Source organism: Lissotriton helveticus, chromosome 11 (genome assembly GCF_964261635.1).
Source record: "Lissotriton helveticus chromosome 11, aLisHel1.1, whole genome shotgun sequence".
In the NCBI taxonomy this organism is placed as follows: Eukaryota; Metazoa; Chordata; class Amphibia; order Caudata; family Salamandridae; genus Lissotriton; species Lissotriton helveticus.
The window spans coordinates 15,047,110-15,072,119 of NC_136072.1; the positions used below are offsets into that span (position 1 = coordinate 15,047,110).

The 25,010-nt window shown below is 42.0% G+C and overlaps 1 protein-coding gene across 1 annotated transcript in view; it reads left to right on the forward strand.

Annotated features, from left to right (window-relative positions):
• The window catches only part of LOC144791062 (putative cation-transporting ATPase 13A4), a 270,931-nt gene that overhangs the window by 146,315 nt on the left and 99,606 nt on the right, over positions 1 to 25,010 (forward strand). The window contains exons 12-15 of the mRNA XM_078665705.1: positions 4,137 to 4,325; positions 13,219 to 13,280; positions 15,107 to 15,257; positions 17,080 to 17,166. Coding sequence (XP_078521831.1) covers positions 4,137 to 4,325; positions 13,219 to 13,280; positions 15,107 to 15,257; positions 17,080 to 17,166 — 489 coding nt within the window. The remainder of the gene's footprint in view (positions 1 to 4,136; positions 4,326 to 13,218; positions 13,281 to 15,106; positions 15,258 to 17,079; positions 17,167 to 25,010) is intronic.

Here is a 25,010-nt window from a genome sequence, read left to right on the forward strand (position 1 = left end):
GCTATTACAGTATTATTTTATATTACTGTTTGCGCTGTAAGCATTATACTTCGCAATCTGTCTAATGATTGTAGCAGTTCATATCTCTTGCATGAGAAATAAGACTGTTCAATAAACCCTTTTATTGAAACACCCATCTCTCTATTTCTCTGCAACTCTGTAGAAACAAAGCATGCACTATTGACTGAGTGAAATAGTTATCTATTGTTTTCATGACTCTGCAGATATTGTTCCGGTCCTAGGGGAAACAAAGTTGTCATGTTTATGTGCTTGTCAGAGACGAATCCCTTCTTGTTTATTCGAAAACGTTTCTAGTGACCTCTGAGTTAGCTGGCACACACAATTAAGTTTAATATACTCGATAGAGACATACTGACCTCAGTCCTATGTCAAAACTATAGTGTATATTATTCCAAAGCGCAGAGCCTAGTGGGAATATAGAAACTACTCTGCAGGACTATGGCAATGATTTGCACCTGGGAATCTCGGACTTTCCTTTACAACGTCTCCAGGTAATACAGAGTATGGCTGTCCGCCTCCTCTATAAGCTGCCGAAACATTCACCTGTTTCTCAACTCGAGTGCTACTTTACAGGTTACCGGTATTTTCTTTCATACCATTTCTCCCATCCTCTCAGCGTTGTTGCAGATTAAGCGTGTCCAATACTTGATCTAGGGAATGCATTTGGGAATCAAAAATCAGGCATCGTTCATCCCTCCCATTGGATCCATGGATCTCAGTTTGTCAGTCTGGTGAGTTTACTGGCTAAGCACCCTTTGAAACTTGTTGTGTGCAACAGCCCTCAACCACAAATGTTGATAATATGTCCACAGACTCCAACAAAAAAATGCTGTGGAGGAATTAATTGCACATAGCTTGGATGGGAATATTTGCTAAGGGATTCCCTCCTTTTCTGCCCATACCGAGGCTCCTGACCAGAATGAAGAGAATATCATGTTGAAAGTTTCTCGTAGCTCGAGCCTGGCCAAGGCAGTTCTGGTGCACGGAGATACTTCTCCTTTGAGAGCGTCAATATTTCCCTTAGGCAAATAATGGGACTCTGGACAATGAACAAGGGCCAAGTTGTTCATCTGATGCCAGAATCCCACAATTTATCAGTTTGGCTCCTCGCCACAAGGAATTCCGTCTATTGGAGATCTCTCAGGGTTGCAGAGAGATCGCAGCTAAAGACAGATGCTGAAACTTGAAATATCACTTGCAAGAGAAAATGGGCTAGTACAGGTCTTTCACGTAGTTCAGTGAAGATCCATCTAGAGGAAACATCACAGTTTCAGAGATTACTGAACCAAACCTTGGTATGGTCTAGCAGGTTAATAAGGTACACAGACATAATATCGACTCCAAAATATCGTTTGGACATAATATCGACTCCAAAATATCGTTTGGAGAAAATATCGACTGGACAGAATATCGACAGCCAAAATATCGTTTTTAAGGTAAGTGAAGTAATATCGTTTTTAAGGTAAGTGAAGTAATATCGTTTTTATTTTTAGGGTTCAGGGTCAGTTTTGGGTTTTTGGGTAAAGGGGTATTTTTAGGGTTCAGGGTCAGTTTTCAGTTTTTGGGTAAAGGGGTATTTTTAGGGTTCAGGGTCAGTTTTCAGTTTGTGGGTATTATTTTATTATATTTTATTACTATATATATATGTTTAATAAATATGAAATAAAAAAATATTTATTTAACTTTCATTAATTATTTAATTATTATAAGTTAATGTAAGTATATTTTAGTAATTAATTATTAATATTAATTTAATTTAACACTGTTTTTAGTAAATACGATATTTTTTACAACTATATTTTTGTAAACGATATTTTGTACTCGATATTTTTGTACTTACCTGTTTTTACATACAAACTCGATATTTTTGCTGTAGATATTTTTTCCTCGATATTTTGGGTAGTCGATATTTTGGTAGTCGATATTCTTTCAGTGATCCGGTTAATAAGGACTCTTTAGAGCTTTCCTTCCAATAAGAAAGCCTCCTATGACCAGGAAGTTAAACACAGAGCTATCACAATCAATGAGAAGTCCATTTGAACTCATTCACAAGGCAGAAATGAAAAATTGATCCTGGAAGGCGGCTTTGTTACTAGCTCTCACGTTGGCATGAAGGATCAGTGAGATTCCACCTTACACAATAAGAGCCCTGAATACAATTCAAAGACATTTATTTTGTGCACCAATCCTCAGTTTCCCATTAAAGCCCCATCTTGTTTTCATCTCAATTAGCTGATAAAACTAAAGACTTTTGTCAGAAATCTAACCAACACTGCGGAAAGAGCACTTCCGGGCACATGCATCATTGCACCCGTTTGCGATTCCTAAATTGCGAAAATTAAGGAATCGCAATTTAGAAATCGCAAACGGCAATGCATGAAAAAATCGCAAACATTTTTGACATTTCCTCATTTTCCTTAATTGCAATTCACATTTTGCGAATCGCAATTAAGGAAAACCTTCCCATTGATTCCTATGGGCCAAAAGGCCCATAGGAATCAATGGGAAGGCATTAACATTTTGCGAATTTCATTTTGCGAATCGCAATTTTTTAATGCATTTCAAGGGTGCTGGGACCCCCCCCCCCCGGCACCCTTGAAATGTTTTTTTAAGTGCAAGTTTCACACACACATGTCCAAAGGACATGTGTGTGTGTAACATGACACTTTCAAAAATGCTTTTTTGAGTATTTTTGAACGATTTCGCAAATTAACTTGAGGTTCAACCTCGTGTTAATTTGCTCCCCCTATTTGCGAATTCGCATTTTTTAAAAATTTCATGCATTGCATTTAAGGAATCGCAAAAATGCGATTCCTTAAATGCAATCGCATTTTTAGAATTCGCAAAAAATTGCGATTTATAAAAAATTGTTTAATGCATCCCAAAAAGTGATTTTGGAATCGCAAACGGACGATTTTTGCGAATCGCACCGTTTGCGACTCCAAAATCGCTTGCTGCATGTGCCCGTTCATACCTTGGACATCAAAAGATGCCTCAATTTTCTTTATAAAAAGAACTAAGACGTATAGAAAACCGGATTACCTCCTCATAGCCTTTGCATTTCCGGGAAAGGTGATGCTCTATCAAGAATCAATATAGCCTGTTGAGAATCCGTGGCTTTTGTCTTTTGTTATAAAAACGCTAGACGTCCGTTAAGTGCAAAGTTCAAAACAAACTCCACATGGAGTGTAGTCATGTCAACAGCAGAGGTATAATGAATGTCCAACTGCAAAGGTGGTAATTATGGCATGGAGTAGATATCAAACTTTGCTTGGCTTCTAAATGCACTGTGTTCAATTTTCTTAACTATTTAACAGAACAAAAATGGTTAAAAGGATTGCACCATATCTTGCAGAATCCTACATCAAAAACATTCTAACCAAATCCCTTCTGTGCCCTCCTCTTCTTCATCTGTGTTCTTGTTCCTCCATTCTGCCATTTTTGCCTGCCACTGTTTCCACCCCATTGTACCTCCCCCTTTAGAGTTGTGCATCCTCATGTTGCATGCTGTCTCAAAGATATCCTCTCTATTCATACAATCTGGCATGTACAACTGATCATTACATAGAACCTCCTAATAGTCTCCTCTCCTTTTTCCTTTCAAAAGGCCTTCTATTTCCTTTCACATCTTCTGCATTCCTTTTCTCTCTATAAGCCACCTGCATTTTTTCTTGATCTCTAGTAAAACATTTCTCCAATCTGCACACCATTCATGTCAAAGATCACAATCTCTTCTTTTATCAAAGCCAAAGCCTTGCAACCTAACAATACCTAGCCTCGTCTAGCTCCTCTACTAACCCCCCCAAACATCTGCATGAACACAAATACCGCTCAACCACCCCCACCCCAACTAACAATAAGACCTTAAATCCTATTAATGTATTCTACCACAAGGAAACTCAAGTGAATGCATGGACCGGCTTGCTTGAGAGCACAAGACTAATACCCAAACACGCTGAACCAACCACTAACCTGGGTTCCGGAGCAGCGTGCTGCTTGGCGTAAGGAGCATAGTCAGCTCATTAGGGGTAGTAAGCGCTATAGAAATGTAATTATGATTGCAATAAAGGGCTACTTCAACACTTAATTTTGATGTGGTGTCCTTTCTTCCTCAGTCAGCACCTGGGGAAACAACCATCATGGCATTCCTTGTGATCACCGTGGCCGTGCCGCCCGCTCTCCTGGCCGCCTTGGCTGTGGGAGTCATGTACGCCCAACGCAGGCTCAAGAATAAAGGAATCTTCTGCATCAGCCCTCAGAGGATCAACATCTGCGGACAACTGAACCTCGTCTGCTTCGACAAAGTGAGTGCAACTTATTCACATGCTCTTTGATGGACAGCTTTGTAAGACCATCTTGATGTGGACAGTATAAACGAGTAGCTTACCTAGTAACGTCTCAGGAATACTTTCTCGAGACAACGCAGCTCCACCAAAACACAGAAGAGTTCTGCAACATCTGCTCTGTGCCAAGTTTACCATTATCTATTGCTTTTTTCAATGCTTTCATTCTTACTGGGGTTGCTTCAATGTCAAGAGGCCTTTGGGTGAATGTTACACTTTTCAAGTGCCCAACACCAATTATTCACTCAATTAAATAATTAATCAACCAATCAGTACATCTCCATCTTATTTTCATTGCACTAACACTGGGGGTCTGACTGTTGTTAGGGACCATTAACTTTCCATATAAAGAAAAAAAAATAGGAAGTTTTAGAAATGTGGGAAAGGGGTACTCCTCCCATCTAAATGAATAGCCTATGTTGTGAGACAGGTCTAAGGAAATCTCTGCTAATACTTGATAGCATTGACACTGTCCATAAGCACTTACACAGAGAAATGTGTGTTAAGTACAAGCAGTGCCAACAGCACAAAAGTTAAGGGCACAATGCAATAAAATTCCCCAGCCATTTTAGAAAAATCAAGAGAAAATTAGGAACACAAAAATGACTAAAACTATATAAGGAGAACCATACATATGAATCTTTACAGACTTATTACTTATTTATTTATTTAATCTACTTGTAGAGCTCGCTGCCACCTAACGGGTATCCTGGGGCTGTATTACTCATTGGTGGAAAAGAAAGAAAATGCCATACAGTGTTCCGCATTATCGTACTAGGTTAAAATCCTGAAACACGCTGTAACTTTTTGGAAAGAGCCATGTTTTAAGCCCTTTCCTAAAGTGTATTAGATCAGCAGGGAATCTCAGGGCCGCTGGAAGCTCATTTCATAGTCGAGTTGATTCGACTTAATCACAATACGTCAAAAAAACACATAGCATAATTTAAAGTTACGGTTCATGATTGACAGGGACCTAGGTGTGATTAGTGTTGAAGTAGATCAGGCTGATCGCACGTGTCATGGAGGATTGTTTGGACTTATATATGTTTCTGATTCTCAATCCTCCAGCAGGGCAACGCAGCATGCTGAAGCCAGCAAAGTTCCCTTGAACTCAGATGTGGCATTGTCGAGACCACACTGAAACCTTCAGTTGTGGCACCAAAAACTCAAAGCAAGACTAAGCGGAATTCTGAAGCCATTGACGTTGATTTGCAAGTGGGGTAGATTGACAGCCTCAACCTGATCATCAGTTTTACCTTCAGACTTAGTTATGTTATGTTAATTATAGCTTATATAGCGCATAATCGCCTACAGGTCTCTTAGCGCTCGTAGAGAAAACTCAGGTAGCCACTGAAATCCCAGAAACACACCAGGCCAGTATATTAGCCTGTAGCCAGGGCTTCCCTAAACAAATAAGTCTTGAGACTTTTCCTAAAGGAGAGGAGGGCAGAATCCTTATGAAGGTTCTCAGGTAATTCCTTCCAAATTTGGGGAATTAAGACAGAGAAGGCTCTGCCACTTTTCAATGCCATTTTGGCTCTTGAGGGGGCCAGAAGGCCTGCCGTGGACGATCGCAGTGTGGTTCCGCAGCATATTTTGTCAAACACTCCTTAATGTAGCACAGTGCCTGGCCAAAAATGGCTTTATGGGCAATGCAGAGGCCCGTAAACTTGGCTCTCTGTTTAACAGGGAGCCAATGCAGCCTAAGCAGCAAAGGGGTGGCATGAGCCCATCTAGGCAGCCTAAAAATCAACCTAGCTGCATCGTTCATGATCACCGGCATCTTGCTCATTAGTTTCTCGGGGAGGCGATATAGAGAGCATTGCCAGAGTCCATTCTGGACACGATAATGGCAGATACGATCATCTTTAGAGTGGTAGGTGTGAGCAGGAGGGCCAGCTTCCGCAACTATCGCATTAGACCAAGGCAGGTGCCAACCACCGAGGACACTTGATTGGTCAAGGAAAGGTTGGCATCGATCTTAAAGCCCAGGCTTTTAACGACAGGCGCTGGCCTAGGGGCAGTGCCGAGCTCCTGCAGCCAAAAGAGGTTGTTCCAGGAGTTCCCCTTGGGGGAAATTACAAGGATCTCAGTCTTGTCCGGATTAACTTTCAATGAGTTGGCTGTCATCCAATTCACAGTGTATCTGAGGATGTTCTGAGCGCAAGACTGAGCTTGTGGGGAGTTATTAATCTGCAGAATAAATTGGGTATCATCTACATAATTAAATACTTGACAGTTCATAGCGGCGAGTGCTGCCACTAATGGCTGGAGATACAGGTTAAAAAGAAGAGAAGACAAAGCTGAGCCCTGAGGGACTCCACAAGTGAGGTCACCCCGTTTGATATTTGATCGCCCAATTGAATCCTTTGGGACCTCTCTGACAGGAAGGACTCAATCCACTGGTGTGCCAGCTCACAGATACCCAAATTAGCAATTCTCAGCAGGAGTTGTGTATGGTTGACTATGTTGAACGCTGCTGACAGATCTAACAAAATCAGGGCGCTTGCATCTTTATTATCAGCTCGAACTCTGAGCTCATCGGGCACAGCCACCATCACAAGTTCAGTGCTCTGATGTGCCCTGGAGCCAGCCTGCCTCGCTTGGAGTACATTATGTTCCTATATAAAAGATGAAAGTATTGTGAAGACATGTTGCTTCATAACCTTTGATAGAAAAGGGAGCTGGGAGCTGGGCCTATAGTTTTTAAGGTTGACCACATCCGCCCCTGGCTTCTTCAGTAGAGGGGTGACTCTGGCTTCCTTCATGCTAATGGGCAGGTAGCCTGTCTTCAAGGAGTGATTGAGTAGCAAAAGAATCTTTCTTTCTAGCCTGGGGAGGGCCATACGAAAAATCCTTGGTGGCAGGGAATGGCAGAGGAGCCCGATTTGATACCATTCATCAGGCATGATATAAGTGCTAAGTTTAGGTTAGGGAAAACTGTGAACTTCGCGTCTGGAATACAGGGAATTTGAGTCTGGTCCGGGCCCACCTGATACATTGGGCTGTTGTTTATCTCAGTAAGAATGTCCCTGACTTTCTGGAGAAAGAAGTGCTGAAATGTATTGCAGTCCGTTGCCTCAGCTACCAATTTTTGTTGACTTCTGGCTGAGCTCCTTGAGAATTCTAAAAGTTTCCTTCTGTTTATTGAAAACCTCCAACATAGGCAGGGTTGGTAGCGGGGTAGAGCTCCGCTAGGGAGGACACATTGAGGGCATGGTCCGACTGAAGCTTTTTTACGAATACCAAAAAGCACTGCATAGATTAAACCAGGATACCTCGCCTGTTGAGAGTGTACCATAGCTGGGGAAACTTCTGCACTAAGTCCCAGACCATGGCCCTCAGAGAGAGCAAAACATCCCACAAAGTTTTTGTTGCTGGAATAGTGTCTCCTGATATCTCCTGCAGCCCTCGGGCCTCTGGGCAGGCATCTAAGAATACGTCTCTCTTCTGCTAGGGCTTCTGCTAGGGCTCTTAGTGTACAGTCACAAGTAGTCAGTTGGTCTTCCTTTAAAACAGGGAGTCCTTCAGCCTTTGTTTGTGTGTAACAGGAAAAATAGGCCAAGCACTTGATGCACCTGTTACTGGTGCCAACAGGGGTCAGGAGTGCTTGGATCTTCTTTTCCCAAGCTGTCAGTCAGAGTTCATCTCCCTCGTGATGTTCTTTTCATGTCTATGAATATTCTGAGCAGTTTGTGGTGAGATGCCAGTCTTATCTTTTTCACAGGTTAGTGATTGGAGGTTCCATGCCCTCAATCCTGGCAAGTTCCCACACAAACATAGCATCCTTTTCAGCACCTCCTTTCTAAACTCACTGCAAACTTTCCTATAGTCAGTCTTTCAAGAGGGCACTAGTCCTCCACCACCAACAGGGGCCTTGACCTCAACTCAGCCATTCCCACTTGAATATTTATATACTTAACACTTGCTGGCTGGAAGAGGTTTCTCCTTCTCATGGCTCAGAAAGTAAGCCTGGGGTGACTGAGCATGAAAGGTTTCAATTCTTGAGACTCTAATTTGGGTTCTGCATTTCAAAAGGAATAGCTGTTTGGGCTGACCTTTCAGCTCTCAACAATGACCCCTCCCTTCCCACATGTCTGATTTCTGTTCAGTGGTGAATGTTGACATCACTTTAAGAGATGACTTAGGTAACATATAAACACAGGTTTCCTTGCCATGTGTTACTGCAGTGATTTGGAAACTGCAGCCTGGCCGGAGATCAGTGCTGCTCTCTGGGGTCATTCACTTTGATCATACATGTGGGGGGAGAAACTACAAACTGCTTTACACAAATTACTTTTAACTTCCATGTCACTGAAGCATGCTCTACTCCAATTTACCTTGGCCTTACTGGAAAATAAATTAACTGATTTGCTGAAACCAATTGAATGGTACAGTTTTTGTGAATGAGCACACACACACTGTAGTACAGAATTACAGTGTCACAATGCACAGAACCATACAACCAGCATAAAGGAAAAAACATAATGGGAGCCCACACTTTAAAAAACACACTTACCTAAAGGGAGGTAAAGTCACTAGAGAACAAGATAGACGTTTGATCAAGTATAGAATTGAGCTCAGAACTCAAGGCTTCCCCTTCGAAACTATTGAAATAAATTGTGTGAAAAGTACCAAATAATATGTGTGCATGGAGGTTGTGGTCACCCAGAAGACGCCTTCCAAGAGTTAGCGCTTCATGAATGTGGAAAAAGACATTTCTATTGATCTATCAATTCATGTTTAATTCGGAAGATGCTTATACTTTCCATAAACCATGCATAAAAAATAACAGTATACAAACATATAAATATAAAAGGACTCCACCCATCGTTCACTGATGTCAGAATATATATTATAAATACGTGGTGCAACCATATTAAGAATGCACTGACATCCTTCATCAAAGGATTAACTAAAATTAATCAATATTACCATGTAATAGTATCAGATCACAGGAACAGGTAACCCTATAGTTCCAGACCTCTAACAACATTTGAATAATCACCATATTTAATGTATAATTATGTATTTGTTGAAAACTGGAAATATATGCAAGCTTTATATTGTGTAAACGATGCAAACATACAGTGAAATCAGATTATGTTGTGTTTTCCCTGGTACAAAAAAACAGTGTGCACATTCTCAAATACCTAAAACACAAAAGGGATGCCAATATATTTACCCACTATTAATTACACTAATAAATATATATGTTTTTCTAATGCTGACCTGGGCATCATTTAGAGCAGTATAACAATAAAAGTTTAGCAAAATATAGGGAACCAATTGTGTATCTTCAGCCATTTGCACAAATCAAAATCCACAATATTTGTTCTGTTGGGATTGAATGGGAGCTCTTGATATTCAATGGGTGAGCCCATGGGAGCTCTTGATATTCAATGGTTGAGCCCATGGGTGCTCTTGATATTCAATGGTTGAGGCCATTGGAGCTCTTGATAGTCAATGGTTGAGCCCATGGGAGCTCTTGATATTCAATGGTTGAGGTCGTGGGAGCTCTTGATATTCAATGGGTGAGCCCATGGGAGCTCTTGATATTCAATGGGTGAGCCCATGGGAGCTCTTGATATTCAATGGTTGAGCCCATGGGAGCTCTTGATATTCAATGGTTAAGGCCATTGGAGCTCTTGATATTCAATGGTTGAGCCCATGGGAGCTCTTGATATTCAATGGTTGAGGTCGTGGGAGCTCTTGATATTCAATGGGTGAGCCCATGGGAGCTCTTGATAATCAATGGTTGAGCCCATGGGAGCTCTTGATATTCAATGGTTGAGGCCATTGGAGCTCTTGATATTCAATGGTTGAGCCCATGGGAGCTCTTGATATTCAATGGGTGAGCTCATGGGAGCTCTTGATATTCAATGTTTGAGCCTATGGGAGCTCTTGATATTCAATGGTTGAGCCTATGGGAGCTCTTGATATTCAATGGTTGAGGCCACGGGAGCTCTTGATATTCAATGGTTGAGCCCATGGGAGCTCTTGATATTCAATGGGTGAGCTCATGGGAGCTCTTGATATTCAATGTTTGAGCCTATGGGAGCTCATGATATGCAATGGTTGAGCCTATGGGAGCTCTTGATATTCAATGGGTGAGCTCATGGGAGCTCTTGATATTCAATGTTTGAGCCTATGGGAGCTCTTGATATTCAATGGTTGAGCCTATGGGAGCTCTTGATATTTAATGGTTGAGCTCATGGGAGCTCTTGATATTCAATGGCTGAGGCCGTGGGAGCTCTTGATATTCAATGGGTGAGCTCATGGAAGCTCTTGATATTCAATGTTTTAGCCTATGGGAGCTCTTGATATTCAATGGGTGAGCTCATGGGAGCTCTTGATATTCAATGGTTAAGCCCAAGGGAGCTCTTGATATTCAATCGTTCTTGTTATTTAAAGATTGAAGACATGGAAGGTCTTGTGATTCAAGTCCATGCAAACTCTCAATGTTCAATGGTTAAGCCCATTTGAGCTCTTGATATTCAATGGTTGAGGCTGTGAGAGCTCTTGATATTCAATGGTTGAGGACATGGGAGGTCTTAATATTCATTGGTTGACCCCAAATTTCATTTACTCTTGTGTTTTTGCCTATGTACTTATTATCAGTGTTTTGCTGATGGAAATTGCCTGTACAGAATCCTAACAATTTGATTTCGCACCTGCAAAGCAAGCACAAAAACATGTATGCACATCACTTCCAACTTTTTAACCACTATTTCCTGGCTAAAATATTATTTACACACAAGAATGTTTTGTACGTACATTTACCACAAAACTCTAACAAAGTGTTTAGTGGATTTCACAATTTATACAGCAATTATTTCTGCACCAGGAGACTTGGAAATATAGAACCCCCTCCCCCCCAAAATAATTGTGGGAAATCGGCATTCGGAGAGTACCTGGAAAAAATATTTCCAAGGATCACTCGTATGTCATTTAATGCTCAGTACCACCTGATGGGGCTACCTCAGAGCACTAAGGACCATTGCCACCCGCAGTGGTTGGACAGGATTTGGTTGCATTGTGGCGTACCCTGTGAAAAAAAATTTCTCATCCAGATAACAGTAGAACAAAAAAACGATCAATAATATGTCGCTGGTTGTGGAGAGATAAATGCCATCCAAAAGATTGGTTTTGGGTGAGATCACTATCCAAAGGAGAAGTCACAGAAGCAATCCTCCATGTGAAGATACCACACTTCACCACCTGCTCCCTTCCAATTTCTTCGCAAGCAATTACTGCCTGGGCATTGCCAACTGGTGGGGAAAAACGGATTATTCATGTACATAAATGGCAACACAGAACCTCTGTGCACTTGCAAGACTGTGGAGTCTGTCCAAGACCCTTGGCTTGAGTCTTTCACCAAGTACCAAAGCACCAAGATGCACCAAGGCCTGAACAAAATGGGCCTGATTCACAGAACTAACTTATGACAAAATCCTAAACGTACAACTTTTGGTATTCACAGAATGCACTTACTACTTTTGGTATTCACAGAATGGATGTACGACTACTAACTTTATGTCCGCACTTGGCCCGCAAGCTCCGCCTTCAGGCCGGAATCTCCGCCTCCGGGTCAGAGGAGGAGCTTCCGGCCCGGAGGTGGAGATTTCGGCCATGGCTAAATCTCTGCCACCGGCAGGAACCCACACCTCTGAGCAGGAAGTTCCGCCTCCGGCCTGGAAGCTCCGCCTCCGGCCCAGAATCTCCGGCGGACGTAAAGTTAGTAGTAGTAAATCTATTCTGTGAATACCAAAAGTAGTACGTGCAATCTGTGAATACCAAAAATAGTAAGTTTAGGATTTTGTCTAAAGGTAATTCTGTGAATAGGGCCCTATGAGCCTATAGTGGCTATCCGACTGTTTACCTTTGGTGACCAATAATGCTTATTATTTGAGGTGGAAAGGCAGCATGGGATAAGGATTCCTCTAGGCATCTATATGTTCTAAAAATAAACTTAGTTCAATGGAAATACGTTTAAATTTAATGGTGGAATGTCCAAACCAGTGAATTGTAATAAATACATTTTTCCACAAACATGTACCTAAAAGGATGTGACAAGTACACAGGAGAAGTCAAACCTAAAAATAATAGAAGGACTGTTCTATATCACATGGTCTTTGGTCACAATCAGTCAATATCCACAAAGATACCATGTATAAGAAATTGGGTTATTGGTTGGGGAGGGGGTAGAAGCCGTATGAAGGCAACAACCCCAATCCTTGTCCGGGTGAACTACAAAAGTCACTAAATTACCAAGTGCTTAAACCCCTGGCAGCTTGGCACACAATCCGTCAGGCTTAACTTAGAGACAATTTGTACATTTATGCCGCACACAAACTGTGAAAAAGTGAAAACAAACACAACAAAAGAAAAATCCTAACTAATGTAGAAAAATAGGGTGCATTTTAATAAATAGAATACCACCAAAATTAATCAAATTCAATCAGTACAATTGGACCACTGCCTACTCCTAAAAAATGTGTGTAGCTCTAAAAACATTTTTTTAATGTATCCCTTTTTTAAGGAAAAGGGGCTTCATTAAAAAAAACATGTGTTTCTTTTAAAGCTATCACTGAAATGGTAATTGGCTGACCTCACCAGGCCACCATACCTGTGATTGTGGGCAATCGTTGTAGCAATTTACGACCTACCTCCTGTATGTTGATGATGTCGCTCAATTGCAACCTGCGATGTGTGGCAGTTCTTCACAACTTCTCCCATGAAGCCAGGAAGCCGCTTGGCCACAGTGCGCTTTATAAATATTTTCAACTTTCAACTTTCATGATACTTTCCAGAAGAGGCCCAATGATTAAAATCATTTCATACTCTCCCATAGACTGGAACATTGACGGAGGATGGCCTGGATCTCTGGGGCCTCGTCCCCTCAGCAGAAAATGGGTGAGTTTGGAAAATACCTCCATGTACATTTGTATGTCGCCTTGAGCAGGGCAGTTGTCTGCTGGCTAAAGAATGGAATTTGAAATTTCATGTTATTAAATGTAAACTCTATCTCTACCACCACAGAATTTCTTTTTAGTATACAGTAAAAGCTAACACATATATACTTATCACTATTATCTGGACTGTTGGGGCATCCTATAAACCGGCCTGGAGATATGGAAATTCAGTCCTGAATAACTAAAGTTTCTCTCTGGCTTCACGCCATCTTTAGAATGTTTGAAAGCTAAGATGGACCCAATTTCCTGAGGCTCTCCCTACTCTACGCCTGCTTTATTCCAAAATAAATCTCTTTTTAAATCAATGTCCTCTTCTCTGTCTTGAGACTCTCTTAAGACTTGCTTATGCTAGAAAGGACAGACTTAAGCAAGAATACATTATTTTGTAAATTTTGGCTTGTGGCTGCCACTAGCCAGTGGAAAGAAAAAGTAAGTTAAAAAAGCAAGTGAGGAAATTTAGTTGTTAAGATAAGAAATTAATACATAAAGATATTTTAGGAAGTTAAGAATGTAAGTAGTAAAGTTCTATTAAAGCTTTAGAAGCTAAGTTAATCTAAAAAGTTAAGAAGATAAGAAGTGATAAAGTAAAAAGCTAAATTAACATATTAAGAAATTAGTTAAGAAGTCAAGATACATTAAACAGTCAAGTTTACAAACAAAGTTAAGTGGTATGTTTTAATTTTTTCTCATTGAAAAAGGAATTTAGTGCCTGATTAAAAGACTGAACATCAGAAATTCTCTTCACAATTGTGGCTGATTTCTCACCCATTCACATACATCATAGGAACATCTGTCGTATACAGATTGGCAATTTAACAAGCAGGTGTTAAATTAGACACATTTTCTGCCTTTCAAGGTGTGTCTCAAAAGCCAATACCTAATTACATTAAAATTAATTTGTTTTATTTTTAATCTCACCTGCATCCTATTCCACATTTTTATCGTCTATTACTTGGCTTTGCTTAAAGTAGCGGCTATTGATAGAGGGCCCGATTCACAGAACTAACTTAAGACAAAATCCTAAACTTACTACTTTGGTATTCAAGAAGTTATGATTTTGTCTTAAGTTTGTCTTGAGACAGACTTAAGACAAAATCCTAACTTAAGTCTGTTTTAAGTCTGTCTCAAGACAAACTTAAGACAAAATCCTAACTTGTGGGAATACCAAAAGTAGTAAGTTTAGGATTTTGTCTTAAGTTAGTTCTGTGAATCGGGCCCAGAGTTCTGAATTTGGAGAAAGCCCAATTAGGTTAAGAAAAAAACAAGTCTTCAGATCTTGAATTTAACAGGTCTAGGTGCAGAATAAATATTGAAAACTGGTACAAATATCTTTTATATTCACATACTAAGTTATGTTTACGTTTGTAGTTTATTGGGGTATTTATGAAGAAGGACACTGTGACATAACGATCATGCCTGTGATAAAAGTTATATTATTGAAATATGCATATATATTGTTTCAGAAATTGTATAAAGTTTGACCATTAAGACAAGGGCATTGTATGTTGCTAAAATGCACAGACTCTTTGTAAATAAGGGGGATACACTTAGGAAGGATTTAGTTTGAGAAAAATAGGATGCTTAGTCCTCAAGGAAGCTACAGACTGTGGATGTGAGTAAGACGGATACCAGACATAGATATGGCCATGCTGAGTATTAGACATGTGAGGGGTCTGTCGAAAAGCTGATAGTGTATGTTGTGTTCTTTTGATAACTGTGCAATTAATGCTAAAAAAGTTTTAATTCTCACAATTGACTCTGTTGCAGTTTTGAACCAGTTTACAGGTTCAATTCTGGTGAAGCCTTACCCTGGGGCCCGCTGGTGGGTGCCCTCGCCAGCTGCCACTCACTGATGGTCATCGATGGGAAACTTCAAGGGGATCCGCTGGACCTCAAGATGTTTGAAGGCACCTATTGGGTAACATCTCTTTGGCTTTTCAGCTCATTCAACACAATGCCATCAAGACAAGAAGCCAGGCTAACTTACAACCCTTGCAATAGTTTTTAGACTCACTGGCATTATGCCCCTCCCCCTTAACACGCCTGGAGTACATATCGCTAAATATCACAAGACGGCAAAACTACAGTGAACAATTCTCTCTACCATTGTAGTGTTAATCTGAATTAGGCTACACTTTCTTTGCTGTCTGTAATATTTTCTTTTTTACTTACATTTTATTGATTTGTTGTTTCTGTTTTGAATCTAACCATTTATGCCATCCTTTCTCTCTGTCTCTGATGAACCTCACAGATGTTCTTTGTCCTGTCTACTTTACTCTTGTTCAATAAGGTTTTTTCCATCCTGTGAGTTTACTGCAACCCCCCGCACTCTGCCTTTCTCAGATTCCAAATTTCCTTACCCGTGACTCTTCTCAAAACGTTATTATCCTAATGGGGCACACTATGTGCTTCTTGGGTTAAATATTGTCTACCCTTCACAGTTATGTAGCAATGCCTCTTAGGACTTTAGAAACTGGATCCTTCCCTAGAGATACTCTTAGCTGGCAAATCTAACCAAAACACTGAGGAAATCAAATCCAAATTTATATTTTTTTCACTGCAACAGCTCTTGGGAAAAGACCTCCTCTGCATTTATTGTCATACAAAAAAATCTAAATATCTCCTGCAAAGAAATACTGTGTGCTTTCTAGCTACTATAATCAAAATTAGAAATTTCTTACCATCTTGTATAACACAAGAAAATTATACTGTAATCTACAAATATTGCTTTCTACAACATCTGAGCTTTTTAAGTTTAAATCCAACTCATGACATCACCACTCAAAAACTCCCTCCTCAAATTACTTTTCAAACCTTGTAGATGGCTGTTTTCTCCTGTCGCTCCTCTCTGATTTTCTGACACTATTGTACCCTATCAGCTCACTCCTACCATGAAGCCTTCTCTTCAAGAACTAACTCACTTCCCCTGCAGTGTGTGTCACTTCTAGAACTACACTCTCTTTCCAACCCACCTCCTTTGTTGTACCACCCCCTTGTAGTGCCTCTTTGACGGTCTCCACCTCAGGCAATGAGGTTAAATCGAGTATCCTTGCCATAGCTTTAGCCCTGTCCTCAGTCTCAGATTCCCTTCCTGAGGCTTCAAGAGAGAGATAGAGAAGGAGAGGGAGGTAGGGTAAGGGAAACAGTAAAGAAGGAAAGAGAAAGAAGGAATGGATGAAAAGAGACAGATTACGAGAAAGGCGACTGTACGGCTGATTTGAGCATATTTGCCAGTAATGGTTTTGGATCCCTGGTCCTGTATCTGTTGGATACTCTGTCCTCACACCAGACCAATAAACTGTTTGAAATAATTCTCTTTCATGTGCTAATAAATCGTGAAGCAACAATTTTCCCCATTCTTTTCTGACAAAATTTTTAAAAGTAGACTGGTATTGACTACTCTAGGAAAACAAGAGCTTTCAGGAAGGAGCTCTCTAATCCCCTTTCATAGGTTCTTCCAACTCTCTCCCAGTGGTTCTTCAAGTGCCACAATACAAGTGTGATCCCATCTGAAACTGAGCGCTAAGAGCTGCCATGTTCTTCCTTATTGACCGCCACCGGTTTCTCTCCAGCGCCTTACCCTTCCACCATAAGTACTACTACTCCTTTCTTGACATTCAGTATTCCAACTCTTGAAATTAAATAATTCCAATATAATTATACAAAGAGACGTTGTTTATAAATGTTGCGCTGTATCTGCCTGATTACTGCCCATAAAACGTTTCACCTTTTCTTGCCAGGAAGTTGAGGATCCAAACGTCGATAACGATGTGGATGGGCAGTCAACATCATCCGTAATTCTCAAGCCAGGACCAATGGCCGGCAAGGTAACGAGATGCTCTCTATGGACAAAGTTCATATTCTGAAAGCCTGGGAGTAATGTTGACTGAAAATCTGATCATTATCTCATGACATGCACAGAAAGCTCTCATTGGGGTGCACCAGCCCTCTTTGATGTTTGATACTGATGGAGAGGATTAATATCAAGTGGATTCTGCCCAGCTTAACTACTGACAAGACATTTTCTGGCAGATGCATCAAAGTTATGTTTTGCGAGTCCTTAATAGCAAATTTTAAGGAATCGCTATTAAAGACTCGCAAAACGGGATGCATGTAGGAATCGCAATGTTATTAGAGATTCCTAAAGATTCCTTATTAGCGATTCGGTAATAGCTAATCGCTAATAAGGAATGGCTTTCCTATTCATTCCTATGGGCCTAAAGGCCCACAGGAATGAATGGGAAAGCCGTTCCTTATTAGCGGTTAGCTATTACCGAATCGCTAATGTTCCGCTATTTCAAGGGTGCCAGGGTGTCCAAAGGACATCCTGTTCCACCCCTGAAATGGACCTGTGCACAAATGTTACACACACACATGCCCTAAGGGCATGTGTGTGCGCAACATGTAACTTTGAAAAATGCACAAAAGTGCATTTTTCAAAGTTTTAGCAAATTACCACGAAGTTCAACTTCATGGTAATTTGCTTCCTCTATTAGTGAATTCGCTATTTTTTTGGGTTTCATGCATTGCATTTAAGGAATCTCATTTAGAGATTCCTTAAATTGCGATTTCTGCATTTGGGATGATGCATCCCAAATGCAAAAATACCGGGAGCAAACGGCCAGATTCTGAAAAACTGCCCGTTTGCTCCCGGTATTTCCTTTGATGCATCTGCCTGTTTGTGTATTCCAAAAATATGCAATGACAGGAATAGGGTGGGTTAATTTGTGTGCAATTTGTTTTCCTGAGGCACAGCAGCCAGGCACACCTGGCAGGTGACATTACATAAGCATGACACACACTTGAAATTGATGGTGCTCGTGTTGCAGTAGGATATTTTCCTGATATTTTTGAGTGCATTTTCCAATAAACTAATCTGGATTTGCCAAATACTAACATATACGTTCATCGTTTCATCACATCATTGCAGTCTAATTAACCCCTTCCACGTGGGGATAATTCCCCCGCGGTGCGGGAGGGGCCGCGCGCAGCGCCGCAGTGCTCGTGACGAGCCCAGCTCGTCATGCTGCACAGTGGAGCTGTGCTCATAACGAGCTGGGCTCGTCACGACTCTGCTCACTCCTTTAGAACGCCTGCACAGGAGGGGAATCAGCCCCGCGTGGGCGTTCCGCGGCAGTTATGACGAGCCCAGCTCGTCATGAGCACAGCTCCACTGTGCCTCATGACGAGCTCAGCTCGTCATAAGCATGCAAGGGGTTAATAGAGGTAGAATCCCTAAAGCACTAGGGGCTGGATTATGGATGGGGCACACTTTCCCTGTTTGCGCCACAGTGCACTTTAAAACAGGTGCCCATGGTGCAAACAGGGAAAGTGCACCCTATTATATTGAATGTGATATCCCCAGTGCGGATGTCAACTCGCACAGCCCTGGGGCAGCGTATTCAAATAAAAAACTGTGCTGGTTTGAAGCAACAGCTCTGTGTTTCCCGGTGCAGGCGGCAACCTGCCTGCACTTTAAGAGGGGAGAGAGATCCCCTCACTGACAGGTGCAGTGAGTGACTGCACTTGCCTGCAAGGGGATGTCTGTGGGGTCCATAGGACCCCTTTCTCTCTCCAGAGAGTTGCATTCAGAGGGCGCACTGACAGAGCACCTCCTGACAGCCTCTTTGCCACTGTGCCCGCATCTATTATACGGCACGGGCGCTGAGGCAAAGGGATTCCCTCATAGAGCCACGCCGGCATGCAAATGAGAGAACGCCCTTTGGTGATAGCTCTGGTGCTATATGTGCACCAGTTATATCTGTATTATAGACGGGGTCGCACAAGCACCTGCAGCTCCTTCTGTAATAACGTAGGGCCCGATTCACAGAACTAACTTAAGACAAAATCCAATACTTACTACCATTTTGGTATTCACAGAAGGCACTTACTCAATTCGGTTTTCACAGAAGGCATTTAGGAGTTCTAAAGTTAGGAGTCCTAACTTCTGTGAATACCGAAATGAGTAAGTGCTTTCTGTGAATACCGAAATGAGTAAGTGCCTTCTGTGAATACCGAAATGAGTAAGTGCCTTCTGTGAATACCGAAATGAGTAAGTGCTTTCTGTGAATACCGAAATGAGTAAGTGCCTTCTGTGAATACCGAAATGAGTAAGTGCCTTCTGTGAATACCGAAATGAGTAAGTGCTTTCTGTGAATACCGAAATGAGTAAGTGCCTTCTGTGAATACCGAAATGAGTAAGTGCCTTCTGTGAATACCGAAATGAGTAAGTGCCTTCTGTGAATACCGAAATGAGTAAGTGCCTTCTGTGAATACCGAAATGAGTAAGTGCCTTCTGTGAATACCAAAATGAGTAAGTGCCTTCTGTGAATACCAAAATGTTAGTAAGTGTAGGATTTTGTCTTAAGTTAGTTCTGTGAATCGGGCCGAGGTGCCCCAAGGATGCACAAAGCAGGTGCGAACGCCCATTGCGTCCCTGGGGCACTTACGTTATCTGCCCCTGGGACTGCTTTAGAATTCAGGGCCTGAGCCAGTATTGTATTAAAGGTGCACTGTTCCTGTGTGCTAACTAGGTGTGCCAGTTGCAAACATATACACTGTTCTATATTATTGACAATGCACTGTCCCCAGGCAGCTGGAAACTCGCACTCCCCTGGGGGCGGCGCATTAGTAAAAGACAGACCAGCTGAATGAATCAGCATCTCCACCTTCCACACTGCGGGCAGCACCCGGCGTGCACTTTCAAGGAGGGACAGAGATCCCCCTTCAAGCGGATGCAGAGAGAGAGCAGGTCTACGGATGTCCATGGAATCTATTTTACCCCTGTATGGAGGGTGCTCTTGGTGGACACTGACTGTGCAATACCTCTGTTTGTGCATCTCCTGACTGCTTCTTTGTCTCTGAGCCCATGCTCACAATATGGCACCTGCATGGGGGCAGTGTGCCCCCACACAAGTGAGGAATGCCCCCTTGAGATAGTGCTGGCACTCTATGGGCTCTGTATTACAGAAGTGGCGCACGTGTATGTTATAGTACAGTAAAGGTTTGTCACTCTCGAAAATAAGTTTTGTATTTATAATCAAAACATGAAAGGTGTTTCTGAGTTGGTAAATGGGTTCAGAATTGGGTTCAGAATTGGATTCTGAAGTGCTGTTGCAAGAGGCTTATTGCCGGCATCACTTTCTGAATTGTTATTCGTACCCCAACGTAACAATAGTTTTCAGCCGTAATTCCGGTTGCAAACCACTGATCGGGTACTGGCTCCCAGATACTAGTGGGGACTAATTTGCAATGAGAAAGGGTCTCTATGGTGCACCTTCTCCTTTGTGAATGTTGAAAAAAGTGGCAGGGAAAGTAGGCAGTGGTCCACTGGACCACAACTAACTCTCACTGACACTTTTTTAACACCTTCCATGCTCATGACAAGCTCAGCTCTTCATGAGCCACGGTGCTCGTGTGCTCATGACCAGTTCAGCTCGTCATGACCGTTAGAACGCTCGCACGCTGGGCAAATACCCCTGCTGTGCGAGCGTTCTAAAGAAACGGGTGTGATCATGACGAGCACACAACCACCGTGGCTCATGACGACTTGAGCTCGTCATGAGCACCAGGGCGCTGCGCGCACCCCCTCTCCCCCACAGGGTCAGCGGTGATTTGCATATCGCCATTGTCTAACCCAGGGTGGTGTGGAGTGGAAAAACGATGGATTTGGGCCCAGATCTTTGGACTGGGGTGAATGTGTGACATTGATCCACATTCTGTCCATCATTGTTGTGTTTGCAGTTCCCCCTCTCCCCCCAGCACAGCGGGGGGAATATGCACCGCAGGGAAGGGGTTAAAAAGAATACTTTCTTCCTCAATACTCAGGCCCATTCCCTTTAAGGAAAATGGACTGTAGTGAAAACATTCCCATTTCTTAAGTCTCAGGGATATCAAATACTTCACCTGCATCTTGCTACCAGCACCTGTCTGCTTTTCGGTGAGTCCTACTCTGCCAAGTGGCACCAAATCCAGTCCTTGGCCCTTGGAAGTGAGTGTTTGGTGCTTCAACCCAAGAAACCCATGCAATGACACTGAAGTGTCGATCGAAACCAGCGTATTTCTCTGCGATACCGCTGCATCGCTGCTGACTGCACCAAAGCCATGGACAACGCTCACCGACAGTGCAATCCAATGACCTTGACTTATAATGCAACCCTGCCTTTGCCGGCAGCGCGCCTCCAAATCACTGCTGCTGCGTGAGTCTCAGACACGGTATCTCAAATGTCCGCGATACACCATCCCCGACATATTCCCAGCCTTGTGCGGCTTCGTGCCAATGCATCGCCTACAGCCCAGAGACTTGACATTGATACCTCGGACGGGCGCTCAGTACTCTTGAAATCGACACATCAATGACGTTGCCTGTCTTCAGAAACAACGCATCGCCTTCGACAGCAAAGCATACCCTCAGTTTTTTAATGGTCGTCCCGAGCTTTGACGCATCCAAGGTACAGTCAGTGAGTCCGCATGACTCTTGTATTCGGCCTATGCTGCATCGTGGGCAGACTAAACTTTTGGTTAAGTCACAGTTAGGCACAACCTGATTGGCCTAGTTGGAGCCAATTAGGTACTTCTGAGCATTGCCTTTTGATTTAATCTCGGAAAATTCATAACTTGACTTGTTTATGTGTTATTTCTTTTCGTTTTGGTCTTGTTTTACTCAGATAAATATTAGTTTTTTTTCTAAACTGGTGTGGAGTACTTTTGTGGTGTTTCCACTGAGCGACTTTGTGTGTGTGCGTCTGCACAAATACTTTACAAACTGCCTCTTTAGTTTAGCCTGACTTCTCTGTGCCAAGCTACCCAAGGGAGAGCACTGGTAAACTTTTAGTGTGTAGTAAACTTACCCTGACTAGGATTGTGGTTCCTGCATGGATGGGTGCATACCTCTGCCAACAAGAATCATCATTTCTACCACACATGAAAAGTAATGTGTCAATGGTTACTCTAAATGTTTGGATGGATCAACAGCAAGACAACGTCTCAGGACAAATAAGTGATGACGTTGATGAAAACAAGATGGAAGCTGTACCAGTCAAATGTTTCACCAAAGAGCCCAGTTGGCAGAATACAAAGTTCAAGGTCCATACTACAGATATGGTATGATAGTATGAAAAGAGCTTAGCCTGAAGAGGACAGCAATAAAAAAACAAGCATCGCCAAAACCAATAGGTTTCGTCTTTGAAGGACAATAACAGACCTTTCCGCTGCGCCTGTAATTCTTATCAACACTGGCAAAAAGAAAAATCAGTTGTTGCCATTGCTCAAAGTATTTCGGCCAGAATGGCCATAAAAGTACATAAAAAAGGAGCCACATTTCAGCCAGATAAAAGAAAACACAGAACAAGCCAATTCAGGGATGCAGAGACATACATACACTAAGTAAATACAGTTATTTCATTTAGGGAGTTTGACCATTAGAAAAAGGCAGTATGGGAAATCTAAAACATACATCTTAAGAATATAATTTAACATCTAAATATTAAAATACAAAAAAAACCAAAAACGTATAAAAACATCAAATAAAAACATCGCAAGCACATCAACCCGTACGAATATTCGGTAGATTGCAATTCGAATAATGGGCGGGTCCATCAGAAGTTGCCCACCTTATTAGCAGATCACCCTTGACAAGGATAGCTAAGCTGTAAATATTGCCCTCATTTTTTTACACATTGCCCTACATAGGTAATGGAAAGACTAGAGATGTTACGCTTTGGCAGAGCAGGTAGCAAGAAGATACCTTCTCTTTGACCACATTGCAAATAAAAATTTCGATATCACGGCAACGGTAACCGGGTCAGTGTCTGATTTTGAGATTCTAAAGTTTTCTCTATAGTTTCTAATACCCCGGTTTTTGCTAAATTGGATCACCCACTTAGATCTGGGACTCTTATATGCCAAACAGAAGAATACCACGTGAGTAATGGTTTCCTCCTCCACTGAACACCCAGGGCACAGACGGCCTAACCCGCCTTCGCACCTATTGGTACGGGCGCTTAGCGGGAGGGTCCCATACCTAAATTGCAGATACAATTTTTGGACTAATACTGGTTGTATAGTGTCCATCACTCGTTCAAATTCATATTGGCACTTGAAATCCAAGAAACCATACGTTAGACTAGAAGAGTCAACTGTCTGCACAATACGCGCCAGTTTGTAGTCCTTCAGAGCACGTGCTAATGATTTTTTGGAAATTTCAGCACATACAACTTCAGGCATAGACTATTGATCACCCAAACCCAGTGCTCTAGTTGTGTCCCTGATAAAGGCCAACCAAGGGATCTTACCCAGCCCCATAGTCAACAGCACAGCTTTCAGATCTTCCCTATAGTGAACCATTTCTGGAGTACTCCAGAGACGTCGCCAATATAACAGTGGACGCGACCAAATCAGATCTGCTATGGGGCTAATGCCCAGATCCATTCTAAGCGGGACAATAGGCGTGTTTTTGGGCAGGCCCAGGATATGTCTCATAAAGTTATTTTCGGTTATTGTGAGGACTTTTGCAGAGCAATGCCCCCACAATTCTGCCCTATAAATAGTGGATCCCCGGGCTTGTATTTTGAACATTTCTGATGGGGGACTTATGGCCTTTAGGGTTGAGGTTTTATAGAGTTTTACGATCCCTCCTGTAGTCAGTTTGAAATTAGCCTTGGTAATTTGGGAACCCCACCCCATTTTATTGTTTAAGGAGAGACCTAGATAGTCAAAAATAGAAACTCTTTCTAGAGGTCTGCCATTAAAGGTGGGGTGAGGGCAATTGGTTGAATTTGCATTAAAGATGTATTAAAAAACCTTTAGTTTGTGACTGCGCAGTGGGTGTGTAGTAAGAAATGTGCTCAGTGCTCTCATCAAAATGATACACATATGAGAACACATTCAGCATTCCAAATTTGTGTATCTTATAAACAAGAATAACACGGCCCATTTATATATAATATAATCTATTTAGGGTCCGTACCAGTGGTCAACAACGGTTCAATCCGTTTAGAAGATGGGGGGACCATCATCAGGACGCATACGATAAAGAGGAGTCCAACACAAGTAGAATGAGGGCTGAATGAAATAATTAAAGATATATTTTGGAAAGAATAGTGTTATAGTGGGAGGTGTCAGCCTTTCATATAGAGTCCATACCCACAGAGAAACAATTGAAAGCTTCTGTGGAGAAGAAAGGAGCCCCTTGACCTTTTATTTAAGGGACAGCCATGTTTCTTCCCACAGAAGGTTTAGTCTTTGGTCTGTGAGTATGCACACTCTATATTAAAGGCTTAGGTAGTATAAAATATACAGCACTACTAGAACATAGTGAGAATGTAGCACCACAAGGTATGCTGGGAAGGGTCATTTTTGTGTCCTAAAGTAGAATAATCAGAAGCCCACTGTCTGCTTTCTTTCCATGGGTGTTATATTTCTCATTGAGGAATTGTTTGCGGCCGCATAGTGGAAAAAAGCTCAGAGAACGACAGACTGTCCTGTGTACTCACTTAAAGTCTTTGCTTTGGAGTATTTAGGGGCACAAGTCATCTAATGCCATGGTTGCGTACAGAGGCACCAACGACTTGTAACTTATGTAAACTTGGTGAAGAGGACATTATGCAGATCCTCTGTGTTTGTCCAGAACTGAAAGTTGAAAGAGTATCCATTCTTAACCCCTTCGATGCGG